General features: G+C 42.9%; 1 protein-coding gene and 1 long non-coding RNA gene across 5 annotated transcripts in view; one reads left to right on the top strand and one right to left on the bottom strand.

Annotated features, from left to right (window-relative positions):
• Positions 1-17,256, top strand: part of LOC146425727 (protein patched homolog 1-like) — a 228,888-nt gene that overhangs the window by 197,846 nt on the left and 13,786 nt on the right. For all 4 annotated transcript variants that reach the window (XM_085041568.1, XM_085041567.1, XM_085041565.1 and 1 more), the window contains one exon: positions 13,361-13,503. In XM_085041568.1, the coding sequence (XP_084897694.1) occupies positions 13,361-13,503 (143 nt within the window). The remainder of the gene's footprint in view (positions 1-13,360; positions 13,504-17,256) is intronic.
• On the bottom strand, positions 2,103-15,346 carry LOC146425728 (uncharacterized). The gene is made up of 2 exons (XR_014846629.1): positions 13,834-15,346; positions 2,103-4,613 (listed from the first exon to the last, which is right to left on the bottom strand). It is a non-coding gene; the product is annotated as an uncharacterized LOC146425728 (long non-coding RNA).

The following is a 17,256-nucleotide window of genomic DNA, read 5'->3' as shown; positions in this document are numbered from 1 at the left end:
AACCCTCCACCCACCCAGAGGCAAAAAGAATAAACCAAAAAGAAAAAAGAGACTCCCGTACGAAGCCGACCAGGCCTCCACTGGCTCCCCTGCCACAGAGGCTTTCCAGCAGGCTTACCAAGAATGGAGACTCAACATAAGGCACTTGGGATGGTCCACCACCGTTTGGCCGACCTCCTTGAAAAGCGCGACTTTTTTCCAGAGGGTATCGGCCGCCCCTTCGGTCATTTCGCTGAATGCAAGCTTCTCGTGGGGGAAATGGCTTCCCAAAAGTGACTTCTTTCCTGCAGCAGTGGCTGCAGGAGACGCTCTCCAGGGCAGCTGTTGCCGGGCGTTGGGCGCCATCTATTGCGGTTTTTAGTTTTTGCGATGGTATAGCAGGCCTTACCGGGGAGCGTTTCTGCCCAGCCCGGGTCAGTGCCTCAGTGCACCAAACCCTTCCTCTGAAGGCTGGTCACTGCGCTTTACCCGGCCGGGGAGCCGAATGGCTAGCTCTGGTTTCGTCTGCGCTTCACAACGTGGCGGTAGTAAAGGAGTTGAGAAGGGTCTATGCATAGTGACCAGCCAGGGTGGGAAAGGCAACACAATAGGAGAAAGGTAAACATATAAGGAAGAAAAGGGATGGGGAAATAAAGCTTGTATCACAACATCCACCTCTAAGCAGAAGTGGCCTGCCAAATGTTTACACAAAGTGCTTAATTCAGAAAGATAAAGAAATATATAATCCAGCCCTTTACCTATCCCCTAGAGACATAAAAAGGGCAACAGAATTAACAGACAAGCACCTACATTTTACAATTTGTCTATGATTTTAGAATTTGCTCCTTCTCCAAAATAGGCCAAATCTCAATTTTCCAAAAATCTAAAATTCATGCTCCAAATTACGGAGATTCCAGATTTGGAGTTGAGTTTGCTGAACTAAGAAATATGACTATATTTCAAGTAGGATTTAGGCTCAACTCCAACTATGAACATGCAAACTGACATATAACAACTCCTCCTCTCCTGAAGGGATGCCTTTAGATGAGCTTTGCACCTTGAACTGCATTTGAGCATACCCGGGAATATTAATTTTTATATATATATTGCTATTAGATCTCCATGACTATCTGTCACAACACATATTAACACTCTGTAGTTATCACCAGCAATGTTAAACCTGCTTTCCTGTTGCTTCAATAAATCATACTACGAATGAATCTGGATTGTGCAGATTCTTACTGAATGCAAACAGGCCTATAGTACTGGATTGGTCAATTGCATTATTATTGCCTCTGTGTTTGTGCAAGGTCTTCCTAACTTGACCAGATTTATAGTGCTGAATTGAATATAATCAGAAATTAAGTCAAGCTGCACTCAGCCCCTCCAATCTCTGAGGACCAGCTGGAATGCAAGGGGGTTTATTTTCTGCCATTTTCCCTATACCCTTAATGTAACTGTAGCGAGTTGACCCTGGCTAAATGCCGGGTGCCCACTAAGTCACTCTATCACACCCTTTCCTTTCGGGACAGGGGAGAGAGTAAGATGGACAACAGCCAGCAGAGTGAGATAAAGCAGTTTTATTACAGTAAAAGAAAAGAAATAAGCAGAGATTTGCATGCACAAAAGCTAAAGGGAAAAAAAGGTCAATCTCTACTTCCCATTAGCACTGATGTTCGGGCACTTCCCGAGAAGCAGGGCTTCAGCATGCGTGAAGGTTGCTCCAGAAGGCAAACATTGAAAGTTCATGAATGCCCCCACTTCCTCCTCTCTCTCTCCTTGCTTATATATCTGAGCTGATGTCATATGGTATGGAATATCCCTTTGGTTGATTTGGGTCAGCTGGCCTGGTTGTGTCCCCTCCCAGGATCTTGCCCATTCCCATCCCTTTGATGGGGGAAGGAATGTCAGAGGGGCAGCGCTGCTCAGCAATAGCCAAAACACTGGTCTCTTATCAACACCCTTCCAGCTACTAATGCAAAACACAGCACTGGGAGGGCTGTGAGCTTTACCTCAGTCAGACCCAAGAGAGTAACACATAGCAACCAGCATAATTGCATTATTTTACCTGCATAGATGACCAGTACATAAAATATTCTATAAACAAAAAAATCCATGATGAATAAGTTATAATATATTTATTCATTTTAGAACTTCTATCAGTATTTGAACATTAATATTTAGAGGGTTTGTAGAATTTCTTTTCAAGGCTTAACTGAGAACCACTCTAGATCACAAATGGTAACTAAAACACAGTCCAGAATTGAATGAATATTCACACTCTCTTTCTCTCCAAATGGTGTTTCACACTTTCTTTTCTGCCATGGGGTGATCAAGGAAAATTATGCCCTATAATCCCATTTCAGCAGTATTCTAAAGCATAATGCTATCATCATTGCATATAAACTGTTTAAAAATATACTTCTGTCAAAAGGCTGACTTCTATGTACACTACAAAAATAAATTTTCACATAAATTATATGGCATAATTTTATCTTTGTAACTGAAATGACACAAACCTACTTCTACCAAAATAGACAGGTGATGAGACCCAGCTTGAACATTTTTTTTCTTTTACCTCCTTATGCTAAAAGGTATGATGATTCTTTAATGTGTTATATACTCTTTCCTATTTAACATTAGTAAGCATTCTATACAAATAAAAATGCATTTAAAAGGAAAAACATAGTTGTCATAGTGTTTCCAAGAGAAATAAGGTCCCTGCATTTTGTTTGATATAAACTGTCATGACAAATACTGTAAGAAAACATTCTTATGATACAAAAATGTAAATATCATTCACAATTAAAAAGGTTTTAAAAATCCCCAAAGCAAACCAAAATAAATGCTGTCAGCCACCAAGTTCTCCCTTTGTCAATGTGACTGTTGAAGTGTGAAGCAGCAGACAGGTCACCTGCACATGACACGCAGGACAAGGAATCAGGCAGGGGCAGAAAAACGATGGAGAAAGATGGAGAGAGAATGAGAACTTTTGTTCTAGTATTTTGTTAAGGTTCTCCATCCTTATGGTTTGGTTTCAAACAGAACACAGAGATTCAAGCATTTTTTCAGGCCTTTCACTTGTAGCAATCCATCTTTAGACTAAAAAATAACAAAACAAAACAAACAAAAAAAAAAAAAGCTAAATTACTTTCACAAAGAGATCCCAATTTAGCTGTTTTATTTAAAAGTGCCAATGCAGCATGGGAAAACCAATCAAAATAACAGAGGAAAAGTGTCACTCATTAGTCCTGGATCTAACAGAAAGTCATTTATATTTGATAAGTAAAAATAGAAGGGTTATTTTTAATTCTTCCATTTGATTTTTCTCACTTACTATTAACTTTGTTCCTGCCATTAAAATAAGGTGACAGCGGTTACTGCTTTGAATGCTATAAGGAGACAACTGAGCTGTGGCTTACCAAGAAAAAATTAGATTATTTAGCTTCAAATGCCACTCAGTTAACAGTATCAGTATCAAAATAAGGCATACGCTCTTTGAATTTCTATAACCACCAGCACCTCTCAATGTTCAGCCCATTTTGAAGTGAAAAGAAACACATTTTGAAGTGAAAAAAGAATTATTATAGTGTTTGCACACGCTTGGCACCGTTTATGAAAAATGTCAAAACACTTTTGCAAACAGTAATTAAGCCTCACAACTCTCCTGGCAAGAAGATAAGTACAATTATGCCCATTTTACTGACTGAGAAACTGAGGCACAGGGCAGTTGCATGACTTGACCAAAATCACATGTACCAAGTCATTAATCAAGTGGGAAACTGAACCACACTCCCAAACTCTGACTTCCTGTCTTCTATTTTATCTTGGCCCTTTGATAATGGTAGTCTATGGTACATGTTACTAAACACCAGTGCAGTTTTCACTAGTGCCTAGTAACAGGGAAAGGCAGACTCACACCAGCATCAGTGGGTTCATAAGCCCATTAAGGGTTACCATACAGTAAAGGAGAAACTATAGTACGCTGGGAACATACACACACTGACAGGGACACTTTGAGATGCACACATCAATACACACAGCAAAACAAAACCTACACACAGCTAAAACTATTTAAGTCTCCAAGATTGACACATTTACTTCATATCTGCTTATTTTTTAAAAATATTGTGCATAGCATGTTTGAAAATTAACAGTAACATTTCATACTACCACAGTTTGTGATATGCAAATTTAAAATATTTTAAACAAACATGTACCTTTACAGAAAAAAATCCTATTACATAAGCAATATTTGCATTTAATTATACAAGTAAATCATACAATATTTAAGCAGCAGAAACTTAAGCTGAAATTTAGAACTAGATAAAGTTGTGGCAAAGAGATGAAAGTACAATAAGCACAGAGCAAACCTAATATTGTCCTCACTCTATTAAGTGGAGGCAAATGACTCCAGATTATAATGCTTTACAGGGTTCTTTTGTATATTGTGTATGCATACCTCCTTAAATATTTATAGAAATATTTTGCAAAATAATACAATAGGTTGCAGTAACACTGAATTGTTGTCCTGATGCAGCATGTCCTTTCTCACAACTTTGAGCAGTACTTCTCTTCAAGCAGTTCTGGAAATACAGTTTTCTGTCTTTGGCCTCTTTGCTTCAGTTATTACCCTTTACAAATACAGAGGAAAAAATCAAAATATTAATTAAAGCTCAAGAAAATGAAAGAAATCAAGCTAACCCAACACTCATTTTGTGATTCTTGTGGTCACAGTTAGCAGTGAGGCATGATGTTTCTCTTTTTCCAGTCACTGGGGACTTTGCCTGACTGTCATGGCTTTTCAAATATGTGTGGCTTGACAACTACGTTGGTTAATTCCCTAAGGACCCTGGGATGCATCTCATCGGGTCCCATGGACTCGTACATGTTCAGGTTCTTCAGGTGGTCTCAAACCTGATTGTCTCCTACAATGGGTAGGATGTCCTTCCCTCAGTCACTGCCTTGAGATTCAGAGACTTGAGAGATGTGGGAAGAGAGATTACCATTGAAAACGGAAGCAAATAAGTTGTTGAGGACCTCAGCCACCTCTATGTAGATTGTCACCAGATCCCCTATTTATCAGGGAGGATGCAATTTATTTTTCCTTCCTTTTCTGACTAACATACCTGTAGAAGCCCTTATTATTATTCTTCACATCCCTTGCCAAATTTAGCTCTAGCTGTGCTGGATTCCTGATCCCATCCCTACACAACTGGGCAGCTTCCCTATGTTCTTCCCAGGATGTGTGCCCCTGCTTCCACTGCCCGTGCATTTCCCTCTTGTGTTTCGGTTTGACCAGAAGGTCCTTACTCAGACATGCCTTACTCCTGCCTTCCTTGCCTGATTTCTGGCACATGGGAATTGATAGTTCTTGCGCTCTAAGAAATATGTCTTTAAATAGCTTCCAGCTCTGTTCAGCTCTTTTATCCCTGAGAGCACTTTCCCAGGGGGTCCCATCCACCAGTCCCTTGAACAACTGAAAAAAAATCCAAACATTAATTAAAGTTCAAGAAAAATAAACAAATCAAGCTAATCCAACACTAATGTCATTATTCTCGTGGTTACAGTTAGCAGTCAGGCAATGTGGACTCTTCTTCCATCCGTCATGGACTTCTTGGTAACGAAATCCTGATGCCAATCAAAAAAAATTTAGATGCCTTGATTTCTGAATGCCACAAATTCAGTCAAAACCAATGGAAACTTCAAAGAGAAAAAAGCTGTGTCTGATACTGGACACAGTTAGGATTCCTCATATTAGTCTGCTGTTCTGCTTGGAAAATCTGAGCCCAAACATTTCCTTGTTCTGAGGATACTATCACTAACTATATTCCTAGACTTTGAGTATAAATGCATTCAGGTTTACTTGATCTTTGAGATGTTTGGAGAGAAGTTTTATAAATCAGAAAGAGGTTTTATCAGGAATCATCAAAAAATTTCCATCAAAATTCTGCACGTATATGCGTGTGTATGTGTATATGCGTGTGTAAAATATTTCCGCAATCAAAATGCCTTGCTTTGGTCAAACTAGTGTCTGCCACTGAAAAGCTGTGAAAAGCAGAGCAAGAAAACAGGGACCAAGAGCTAAGTAAGGATTTAACACTTCTGGGTTTTTTCCCCCAAATGAGGAAGAAAAAAGCAGTTAAAATAATTAAATCAGTTTTCAACCACAAGCCCCAGAAAGCTTTAGGGATAAAAAAGTCAATTTATGCCTCCCCTTCAAAGCATTCCCCATAAAATAAATTGATTTTTTTTCCAAGAAAAATAAACAAACACCTTTAGCCTTCCTGTCTTGCATGGGAGACAGGAGTTTTATGAGTTTTTGCAGTTTGTCAGACTTTAAGATAGCTAGTTTCTCAAGACTTAGTCCTGTTCGCAAGATTCTTTGATATTTGGCTGATTTGTCTAAAAATACCATTTATTAGACACAGAAAATAACAAACATACAAACATAGAACAGATTGACACACATAAACACACAATGAATGCATAATTGCAACGCTATAATAGCTAAAAATGCAATTATGGGGTAAAAGCTTGCTTGAACTATAAAAATAGTTTAAAAATGCAAGTTAAGAAATGCTTACTTAATGCAAGTTAAGAAATGCTTGCTTGAGCTAGCTGAAATGCAAGTTAAGAAAGGTACCTATAAGTTAGCCGGAACAATACAATTTAGGAAACTAATGATCTTACCAAATCCAATTTTGGAGCTGGAATACATTAGAATTCCTCACCCAATCCCAGGGAAGTAACCACAGGGCTGCATCCAAACCCTGGGGAGAAGACTTTACTTCACGCTCCAATGTCCATGTAGAAAGCTTCTACCTTTTCTGAGATTTCGTGAGCTTTTTATAGGATAAAAGTGTGTATTTGTGGTCACTAAAAATTTCTCACATTCTCTCTACATTCCACAGGAGAGTGTCTTCTCAGACTTTCAGTCGCCAGCACCAGGTAGCTGTTGATTACGCTATCAACCTAAAGCTGAGCCATCCATTTCTTGGGACCAATCAGGGAGAGAGGGAAGGGGGAGAGGTGAGCATCCTGCCACACTTCCCCAAACATCTAAAATCATAGAATCAGAACAGTTTGGGTAGGAAGGGACCATAAAGGTCATCTAGTTCCAACGCCCCTGCCATGGGCAGGGACACGTTATACTAGACCAGGTTACTCAGGACCCTATCCAACATGGCCTTGAACACTCCCTGGGATGGGGCAGCCACAATGTCTCTGGGCAACCTGTGCCAGTGCCTCACCACCCTCTGAGTAAAGAGTTTCTGCCTAGTATCCAATCTAAACCTACTCTCTTTTGGTTTAAAGCCATTCCCCCTTGTCCTGTCACTACATGCCCTTGCAAATGTCCCTCTCCATCTTTCTTGTAGGCTCCCTTCAGGTACTGAAAGGTCACAATAAGGTGACCCCAGAGTCTTTTCTTCTCAAGGCTGAACAATCCCAATGCTCTCAACCTTTCCTCATAGAAGAGGTTCTCCATCCCTCTAATCATCTTCATGGCCCTCCTGTGCTGGGAACCTCGGAGCTGGATGCAGTATTCCAAGTGGGGTCTCACCAGAGCAGAGCAGAGCAGAGCAGAGCAGAGGGGAAGAATCCCCTCCCTTGCCCTGCTGCCCATGCTGCTTTTGATGCAGCCCAGGATACGATTGGCTTTCTGAGCTGCGAGCGCACATTGCCGGCTCATGCCCAGCCTCTCATCCACCAGTACTCCCAAGCCCTTCTCACCAGGGCTCCTCTTGATTGGTTCATCCCTCAGCCTGGTTTGATACTGGGGGTTGCTCTGACCCAGGCGCAGCACCTTGCACTTGGATTTGTTAAATCTCATGAGATTCCCATGGGCGACTTCTTCTCAAGCTTGTCCAGGTCCCTCTGGATGGCATCCCATCCTTCAGGCAGGTCAACCGCACCACTCAGCTTGGTGTCATCAGCAAATTTGCTGAGGGTGCCCTCGATCCCTCTGTCTACGTCATTAATGAAGATATTAAATAACACTGGTCCCAGTATGGACTCCTGAGGGACACCACTGGTCACTGATGTCTATCGGGACTCTGAGCTGTTGACCATTACCCTCTGGATGAGACCATTCAACCAATTCGCTATCCACTGAACAGTCCACTCATGAAATCCATCTCCCTCCAATTTCTATTGCTAGCCTAAAGAGAGAGAATGATTTAAGTTTCAAAACATACAAATTCTTGGATGAACCAAGATTATTATTTCACAGGAACATTGTGAATGCCCTGTTAAGTCAGCTTTGATCTCTATGAATCTGCAATAGCCACTGCAACTGCCCCTGACAAAACAGAGTGCTTGGCCCAGGGACTCCTCCAACCTGGCAGCTTGCTGGGCAGATCTCCGAATACAGCACTGCATCCCAAACGCACAGGGGACACCCCGTCTTAGGTTACATGGAAGGTGTAATCAAAAAGGATGTATCCTATTACCATCTTCATAAGCTGTTAAGAACAGGTGGGGCAGTGCTCTTTATCTTCACCATGACTCAGCCCTGATAACACCATTTGGGGGGGGGGGGGGGCCCCATCTCCCCTAATGGGCCATCAAGGTCTCCGGGAGTGACTCATAAGATTACATCATCCCATTGTGAAATGCCCTGCCCAGAGGGGAGGAACTGAACATTCCTACCTACATATAAACTGAGTCTCTGGAACACTGGACTAGCACTTCCACTGGATTCCCAGAGGAGAAGAGCTCGAGAGTTACCACTGGACCTCCAGAGACCGACCAGATTGTTCTTCAGGATCACCACTTCAACCAGACCACATCCATCACTCCAAGGAAACTGCAGCCACCATTTAACTGGACTGCTATCACCACCCTGACCAACAGGGTGGTGGGTTGTATTCTGACTCTATCAGTTTAAGATGGTGTTTCTGTATTATTGCCTTTACTTTAATTTTTCCTCTTAAATTGTAATTTTGACTGGGAATCTCTCACAATATATTTGTGTGGGGTCAATTCCTCCACTGGCTTACTTCCAAACTAGCACAACCCCACAATGCAACAATGCACTAGGCAAGATGGAGCTTTCCCATCTCTCTCACTCAACCCATCTCCCAGAGGGATTTACTCCTCACTATGGACTTCAAATTCTTTTGATGAATTTTATTCAAAAAAGGACAATTTTTGAAGTAACTGGCGATTTTACGCTTTCACTGTCATTGCTATGTGATGTTTTACAAGATAGTGATTAGTGATCAGAGCACAGGGAAACAACTGAAAGTTCCCTTTCCTAAGGTTTAGGGTCTCGACTATACTATTCGCCTGGCCTACATCCCTCGAGATCATGAATTCCACCAGGGCATGTTCACTGCAGCCTGGGCTACCTACCAATCTTGACCTCTCCAATAAGTTCCTCTGCACTAGTGAGCAAAAGGCTCAGTAATGCATCTCCTCTGGTTGGGCTTTCTATCACAGAATCACAGAACAGTTAGGGTTGGAAAGGACCTCTGGAAATCATCCAGTCCAACCCCACTGCCAAGGCAGAGTCACCCAGAGCAGTTGATACAGGAACACGTCCAGGTGGGTTTTGAATGTCTCCAGAGAGGGAGACTCCACGACCTCCCTAGGCAGCCAGTTCCAGTGCTCTGCTACCCTCAATGTAAAGAAGTTCTTCCTCATGTTGAGGAGCCATATCCACATGTTTCTTTAACACTTCCAGGCATGGTGACTCTACTACTTCCCTGGGCAGTCTGTTCCAATGCTTTACAACCCAATGCCAACAAAGATTCTCCTGCCTCTTCTATATAGGTGGATCCCATCTCTCCCCAATAGACTGTATTCATTGAAGAACATCCCATGATCATAGAAGCCAAAACCCTGGTGACAACACTGGCCACCAAGCCAGGTGTTGATCTGCATGATGTGTCAACTTCTGCCCACACCCTTATTCCTGACTGGCAAGACAGAGGAGAAGATCGCTTGGGCCTCTGTTCCCTTCACTTGCACCCCCAGGGCTCTGAAGTCCTGTTTGATCTTGCCCAGGCTATGCTTTACCATGTCATTGGTGCTCACATGGAAGAGAAGTAGCGTATAGTAGTCTGTGCTTTTAGCCAGTTGTGGCAGCCTCTCTGTGACATCCCGTATCTTGGCTCCTGACAAGCAGCAAACTTCCCTTGACTGTATATCAGATCAGCTTATGTGTGTGCCTCAGTGCCTCTCAGCAGACATTCACCTGCGTGGTGGTTTTGATTGGCCCCAAACATCAGCAAGGTATTTTTAACATCTAAGAGAAATTTAAACCCCTCAGAAGCCATTGTAGTAGGCCTGAGGAAGTGTCTGAGGGGTGGGGAGTGGCACAAAGATGGCTCCTGCGTGTCCTGAGTGAAAGTTCTGGAAATTTTTCACCAAGTCCAGCTGAGCCAATCTCTGATGGCTCTGAAAGTGATGGACATGCTGCCGGCCAAGTGTAAGCCAATTAGAGGTGCTAGTTATGCCTCTGTGAAAACATATTTAAGAAAAAATCAAAACAAGGTAGGCATGCACTTCTTTGTAGTTAGAGGAGGAGGAGGTGGAGGTAAAAATATGTGAGGGAAGAACAACATGGAGACACCAAGGTCAATGAAGAAGGTGGGGGAGGAGGTGCTCCAGGCACCGGAGCTGAAAACCCTCTGCTAGCCGTGGTGAAGGCCATGGGGGAGCAGGAGGTCCCCCTGCAGCCCATGGAGTCCACAAGGATGCAGAAAGTCACCCACAGCCCATGCCAGAGGAGCAGGTGGATGCCTGAAGAAAGCTGTGATCCAGTTGGAGTCTCATCGAAAGAGTTAAAGCTACAAAGGCCTTGCAAGGGAGAGAAAGGCCTTGCTCCTGGGATGGAAGCAGCCTGGACCTCGGCTCGGGAGAGTCTGCACAGCACCTTATGGACAAAGAGACTCATGTTGCAGCAGAATTCGGGCGGGATGTTGCTCGTGAGATTGGACCCACGCCAAAGAAGTTCCCAGAGGACTGTCTCTCATGGGAGGGACCCCGTGGCTAAGTAGAGAACCCCTTTCCCTGATTGGACTGACCAGAGAAAAAACCCCTTACCCTGCCCCCTGCCCTTGTTGTTGGTTTGGAAAGAGGGAAGAGGGGTGAGCGGAGAGACTGCTCCTTAAGAGGGAGGGGGTGAGAGCAGAGAAACTGTCTTAAGAGAGAGAGAGATAAGTAGAGATAAAGAGTATTTGTAGTAAAAGAATTGTGGTGATTAATAGATTTATGGACCTGCTCTGTGGACTGAGAAAATACCCCGCACCCTGCCCCCCTACCCGAGCTGTTGGTTAAAAAGAGGAAAGGGGGTGAATAAAAATGGGTTCGTAAGAGGGAGGGGGTGAGTGAACAAAATAGTGTATGAAAAGTTTATTTTTGCCTTGCATTTATCCTCCAACTCTGTTAGGTAATTAAATCACTTTGGAACTTTATGTTTGGAGCCTGTCTGCCCTTTCTTCCGTGTGTCCTCCTACCAGTGTCCCATCTCATTTAACTCATGAGATTGGGGTGTGTGTTTTTACAGTTTTTTTTTCCTTTCCCCTCTCCTGCACATCTGCAGCAGGAGAGAGTCAAGGTGCCTGGCGTTTAGTCAGGGTCAAACCCCGACACCTGCTACTAGCACTTGCCTCTTTCTTTTGCAGCCTTTAGTGTGTGCAACTGGTACAGTTTCTCCCTGTGAGAGTCATCCATTGGTTTCACCCACTGCCAAGACTTTGTATCTGTTGCTGGTTGGTACATACAAGGAAGTGGGGGGGAGTGATAGATATCCTGATGACACAAGCAACCAGAGACCATGGCACCTCCTTCTCCAAGGTGCTGTCAGCTCACTGTTGACATTCTTTGTCTGGTAGTCCTTGGAGGTCAGTGCCACGGGGCCCTAGTATTTCTTCTTGCAAAGTCTCAAATAATTATCTATTTCATGTTCCCCCTCCCTAATACAGCATAGCCTGCTGACTTCCTCCTTCAGCTCCTACACCCACTGCCTGAGTGACTCCACCTGAACACACTGCACAAGTAGGGCTTGCATTGTCCTCCACCCAGAAGTGTGGGGTACAGACTTTACAGCCCTCCACCTGGACAGCAGCTTCCCTGACAGGAAGCTCCATCTGGGTGGCCACTTCCATTCATCCCAGGCTAGCCTGAGTAGGTAGATGGCCCCTGGCTGCTGCAGAGCACAGCCCTCACCAGGTCTCTGCCACCATGCTTCTGACAATCCCAAAGCACTGCCTAATAAGCCCTTCTAATTCCCTGGAGGCCTCAAGTTGCCGGGTACGTTTGCATAGCCAACAGCTAGTTGGGGTGACCATTAGGGCCACAGCCTATGCCTATGGGTGAGCAGATCAGGCAGCAGCCCGACAACTGGTAGAGTGTGCTGCCCTTCTCAGGTGCCCTTCCACTCAAACTTCCACACTGCTTCTCTCAGATGACACTCCCTGTTTGCATGCCCTGCTTGCATTGCTCCTGGTTGCTGGAGCTCCCTAGGGACTGGTTATATGTGGCTTCCCAAGGTTTGAACTGGCCGTGGGACAGCTGGCACCACCCAGCATCTACATGTTGTAGATGAGGTACAGAGTTGGGCATATATAGCGCTGCTAGCTAGTATGCTATATAGTTGGGCATAGTATAGTGCTGCTAGGTTTGAAGTAGAAAAAGTTGCAAAAACATTAATCTTGTGCTGCTTGTAAAAAAGCAGCACACGACTTAGCAGTGTTACTTTATACTGGTCCTGTTGAATACGCTGGCAACTTTCCATCAGTTGAGTGCCTACTGTGTATAATATTTGATAGTGTAGATCCTCAGACCTGTGAGGAGAAATGCACTGTATCAGTGAACACTTTCTATGTAAAGTGACAGAAAGACCTGATCCACTAGTAAATGCTACCATGGATGTGACTGTGTGCATGAGCAAAAGTTGCAAGTCCTTGGTCTGTTCCAAATGTATTCAGGAAAACCTGAATCAGTATTGGCTAGTTTTACAACAAAGTTCTCATGATGGTCATGGAAGCTATGCCCTCATGAGAGTGACAAGAAAAACCCTATAATTTTTAAACCTGAGGTACTTTTACTATAAAATGAATTCTTTGCATGTGGAAACAAGCAAACTGAGAAAGAAATGAAAAGCCTGCTGGTGCAGGCATGCATTGTTTCCAAAATTATTACTATGGCTCTGACTCTGTAATCAATGCTTACTCTGGTCATGTGACTTCAGCAGCAGCTATATGGTATGACTGCACGATCAGACCTTGTCTTGAAGTCTAGCCTGCTATGGAGATACTTTAATGGACTGTAAATTGAAGTAATTAACTGGTGAAAAACTGCATGCTAAGAGAGAGGCTGTTTGAAAGACTGCTCGTGTCTCTCTAATTAAATGGATTTCATTGTTTTACAGGCATTTTTAACTGCCGTAGGAGACAAGAACCGTAGGGCCGTCCTTGCGTTGGAACATATGTTTGCACCAGTGTTGGATGGAGCTGTGTCCACTCTGTTTGGGGTGTTAATGCTTGCAGGATCGGAGTTTGATTTTATTGCCAGGTAAAGCATTTGTGTGTCTTGACTTTTTTTTTTTTTTTTTAATAAAAATACGTATGCTTTTAATATTTAGACATTCCAGTGTATCTGTCATTTTATTACCGTGTATGGTGTGTCAAGCATGCTTTTACATCATGGTCCTGTTTTCTATTAATTCCTTGTCACATGCTGGACATAGTAGTATTTTCATTGCTGGCATTAAAATCAGTTCCAAGAAAATCTGACTCCCAGCATGAAAGGAAACAAAAATGGCCCTCTTTAGCAAAGTTTTCTAATTCTGAAATTAAGTCAGTTTGAAGCAGCTAGTATTGTCCAATATTAGCTGGATCTTACCTTTAACCTTCCAGATATAGGTCAGGTCTTCCAGATTTTTCATATGCACAATGATTTGCCTGGAAAGGACACATGAAGTCAGCCCTCTCTGGGCCTTCTCTTGCTATCTTTATATGAGATTTACAGCAACTTATAAATGGGTGAGGGAAAAAGCCCTGTTTGGGAGCTAGGGAACTATAAGTATGAACACAGAACTTCATATTAAAATTCTGTAAAGCAAAGTTCAAAGGCTCTTCTCTTTAGAACTACAGGCACAGTTTCTTGTGAATTTAATTAAGACTGTGGATTTGTCAAGCATGAGAGGAGAGCAAATTTTTGTGAAGTACAATGAAACAGAATCTAAGGCATTCCAAACAAGCAGCGGAGCTCTGCAAAATCACTAATCTTAGAAGTAGCACAGATTCTTTGTGGCAAACTGCAGCACAAAAACCCCAATTAAATCATAGCCCTAAAACATAACTGAGGTAGAACTGGGCCAAATTAAAATGCTTTGAAGGATGACCTGTTTAGGTACACATAAATTGGATAGGGAATCAGACTTAGCTGACATCCATTTGACAACAACTACAACAAAACATCAGAGGCAGGAAATGAGAGAAGGACTGCTAAATCTCATCAGGATTTTTTGTTTATGTATGCAAGAGATTTCACAGAATCATTTAGGTTGGAAAAGACCTTCAAGATCGAGTCCAACCTTTGACCGATCACCACATTGTCAACCAGACCAGAACACTGAGTGCCATGTCCAGTCGTTCCTTGGACACCTCCAGGGATGGGGACTCCACCCCCTCCCTTGGCAGCCTGTTCCAATGCTTAACAACCCTTTCCATGAAGAAATTCTTTTTGATGTCCAACCTGAACCTCCCCTGGCGCAGCTTGAGGCTGTGCCCTCTTGTCCTGTCACTTGTTACCTGGGAGAAGAGACTGACCCCCACCTGGCTACAACCTCCTGTCAGGGAGTTGTAGAGAGCAATAAAGTCTCTCCCGAGTCTCCTTTTCTCCAGGCTAAATACCCCCACTCGCTCAGCTGCCCAGATTTGCAGAACGCAGGGCTTACACTTAGGTCTAAATACATTAAACCTACACGGGGATTATTATTGCTATACAGATATTGCATGTCCTGAAATAGAACTTGTATTTTTTTCCGATCAGTATATTTTATTTTATTTTATTTTATTTGTGGTGAAGAAATAAGGTAGAATGATTATTTTAGGACCTGATATTGTAAGGGATAAACACACTGACATATAGGTTGCTCGTAGATTTAGCCTAAATTTTCAGGGGTATATTTGCTGTGCTACTTTCCTACTTAACAGATAAAAGATTTGGCAAACATGTTTTTGTATCATGGCAAATGGGAAACTATAGCATCCCTTCATTCAAAATTTGGAGTGGATATTCTCTTAGTATATAAAATGAGCATTTCAATTTTTCAGCTTCTCTTATTTTACTTTTTTGCTCATCAGGTTCTTGTTTTCTAGCACAATCTGACTTTAGTTTGCATTGTTTCAAAAATAAAGTACCAGAGACTGAGCATTGTTATAGTGGGTGAAAATGACCCCAAACTTCCATAAGGGATAGATTAGTCCAACAGTGTAGAATATTAAGTGTAGAATATTAAGTAAATTAACAGAAATTGTATATACCAAGTGGTCAGAGCTATAATGTACTTGGTTATCGTAATGTTAGATGCTTTTATAGCGCTCTCTTTGCACAGCCAATGTGACACCCAATAAGGTGTAATAATTTGACCACCATGAAGATGATGGTCGAAAACAAGTACGAAAACCGAGGATGAACTTTAACTGCAGCAATTGTGAGTAATTTAACTGAGACACCTGCAGAGATGGTCTCTGCACCACCTTATACTCCTTCGTTTTTATCACTTGTTGCTTGCCCCCCAATTGCCTTTGCTGTTCCCACTGTTTCTGCTGAGCTTTACCCTGTGGTTTCTAATATTATCCCTAATCCTCTTGCAATGGAGTCGGTGGTGGGAGGGGGGGTGTGCATGTATGTGTGAAATGTTCCTCCCCCATCTTCAGTGTTACATGTATACATACATCCATCACCCCTGGAACCCCGGGGATTTGGTTATGTGGGGAAATCAAAGGTACAGGTTGATGTGCATCATTATTTTCCAATATTTGTTCAGGATATGATCCGTCCTGAGCCAATTTTGATTTGTTGTTGAGGGAATTGTTCCATCCAGATGAGCAGGATAAGATAGTTGTAAACAATGTGGAATTAACCCTACAGGCAGGGGAAGTCAGACTGCCTGCCTGTGGGTTGATCCTGATTTGGATTGTAATAATCAAACAGATAATTGCCAAACAGTGGCTGCAGATCTGATAAATGTGATTAGAGCTTGCGAGGAGATAAGAGTAAATTGAACTAAAGTACAGGAATGTAGACAGAGGCCAGAGGAACACCCCAGCAACTACTGGGGAAGATTGCAACAGGCTTTGTTGACCTACGGGGGAATGACTCTTCAGAATTTTAATAATGAATTAGCAGCAAGTGTGTTTGTGGCCCAAGCCACCTCTGACATCTGCAGCTATTTTAAAGATCACATGTTGGGGTGGCAAGGAGAAAATTTGAAAGATATTATATTGCCTGGAGATTCTAGACTTGTACAATATGTAAATGATTTATTTCTTGACAGCAAGGCATACAAAAATTGTTTGAAATATACTATTTGTCTTTGTACTGCTTCAGCAGAAAAAAATAGCCACCGTGCATCTCTTTCTAAGCTTCCGTTGTGTCATCAGGAAGTAAAATATTTAGGATTTATATTAACAAAAGGAGAAAGATTAGTAGACCCAGAATGGGCCCAGGCTATTGTAGAAATACCTAGACCAGTAACAAAGAAACAATTGTGAGGATTTTTTAGGCACAGTAGGATATTGCAGACTCTAGTTACCGGGGCTAAGGGAGTTAAGTAAACAATTGACAGAAGCTACCAAGGCAGAGGAAGTGGCGCCTATATGTTTTCTTCCAGAGGAAGAAAAGACTTTCCATGCTATAGAAGGAGCTTTAGTTTCTGCTCTGGCACTGGGATTGTTGGATTACTCCAAGCGCTTTGTGCATGAGAACAAAGGAGTAGCCAGCACAGTCCTGTGAGAGACTGGAAAAATTGATGTCTCGAGACATTTTGGGGTACATGCGTGTGGGGGAAGTGGCAGGTCAAGCCTTGCCCTGGCGAGGCAAGGCGATGTACTGCCCTGTACATCCCCCACCCCCCTAGAGCCAGTATCCCAGGCTGGCAGTGGCTGCCAATCACTAGCACAGCAGAGGCCATGCTCCACACCTGCCTCTCGAGCCCCTAACCCAGCTCCTGAGTGGCCAAATGACCAGAAGTCCCACCTGGGGGAAGGGCCCAGGAAGGCCAAGGGGTGTTTAAGGCTGAACACAAGGCAAGCATAT

The sequence above is a fragment of the Lichenostomus cassidix genome, chromosome W (assembly GCF_008360975.1).
Source record: "Lichenostomus cassidix isolate B80296 chromosome W, HeHo_3.0, whole genome shotgun sequence".
Classification (NCBI taxonomy): Eukaryota; Metazoa; Chordata; class Aves; order Passeriformes; family Meliphagidae; genus Lichenostomus; species Lichenostomus cassidix.
This window is presented reverse-complemented; position numbering and strand designations above follow the sequence as displayed.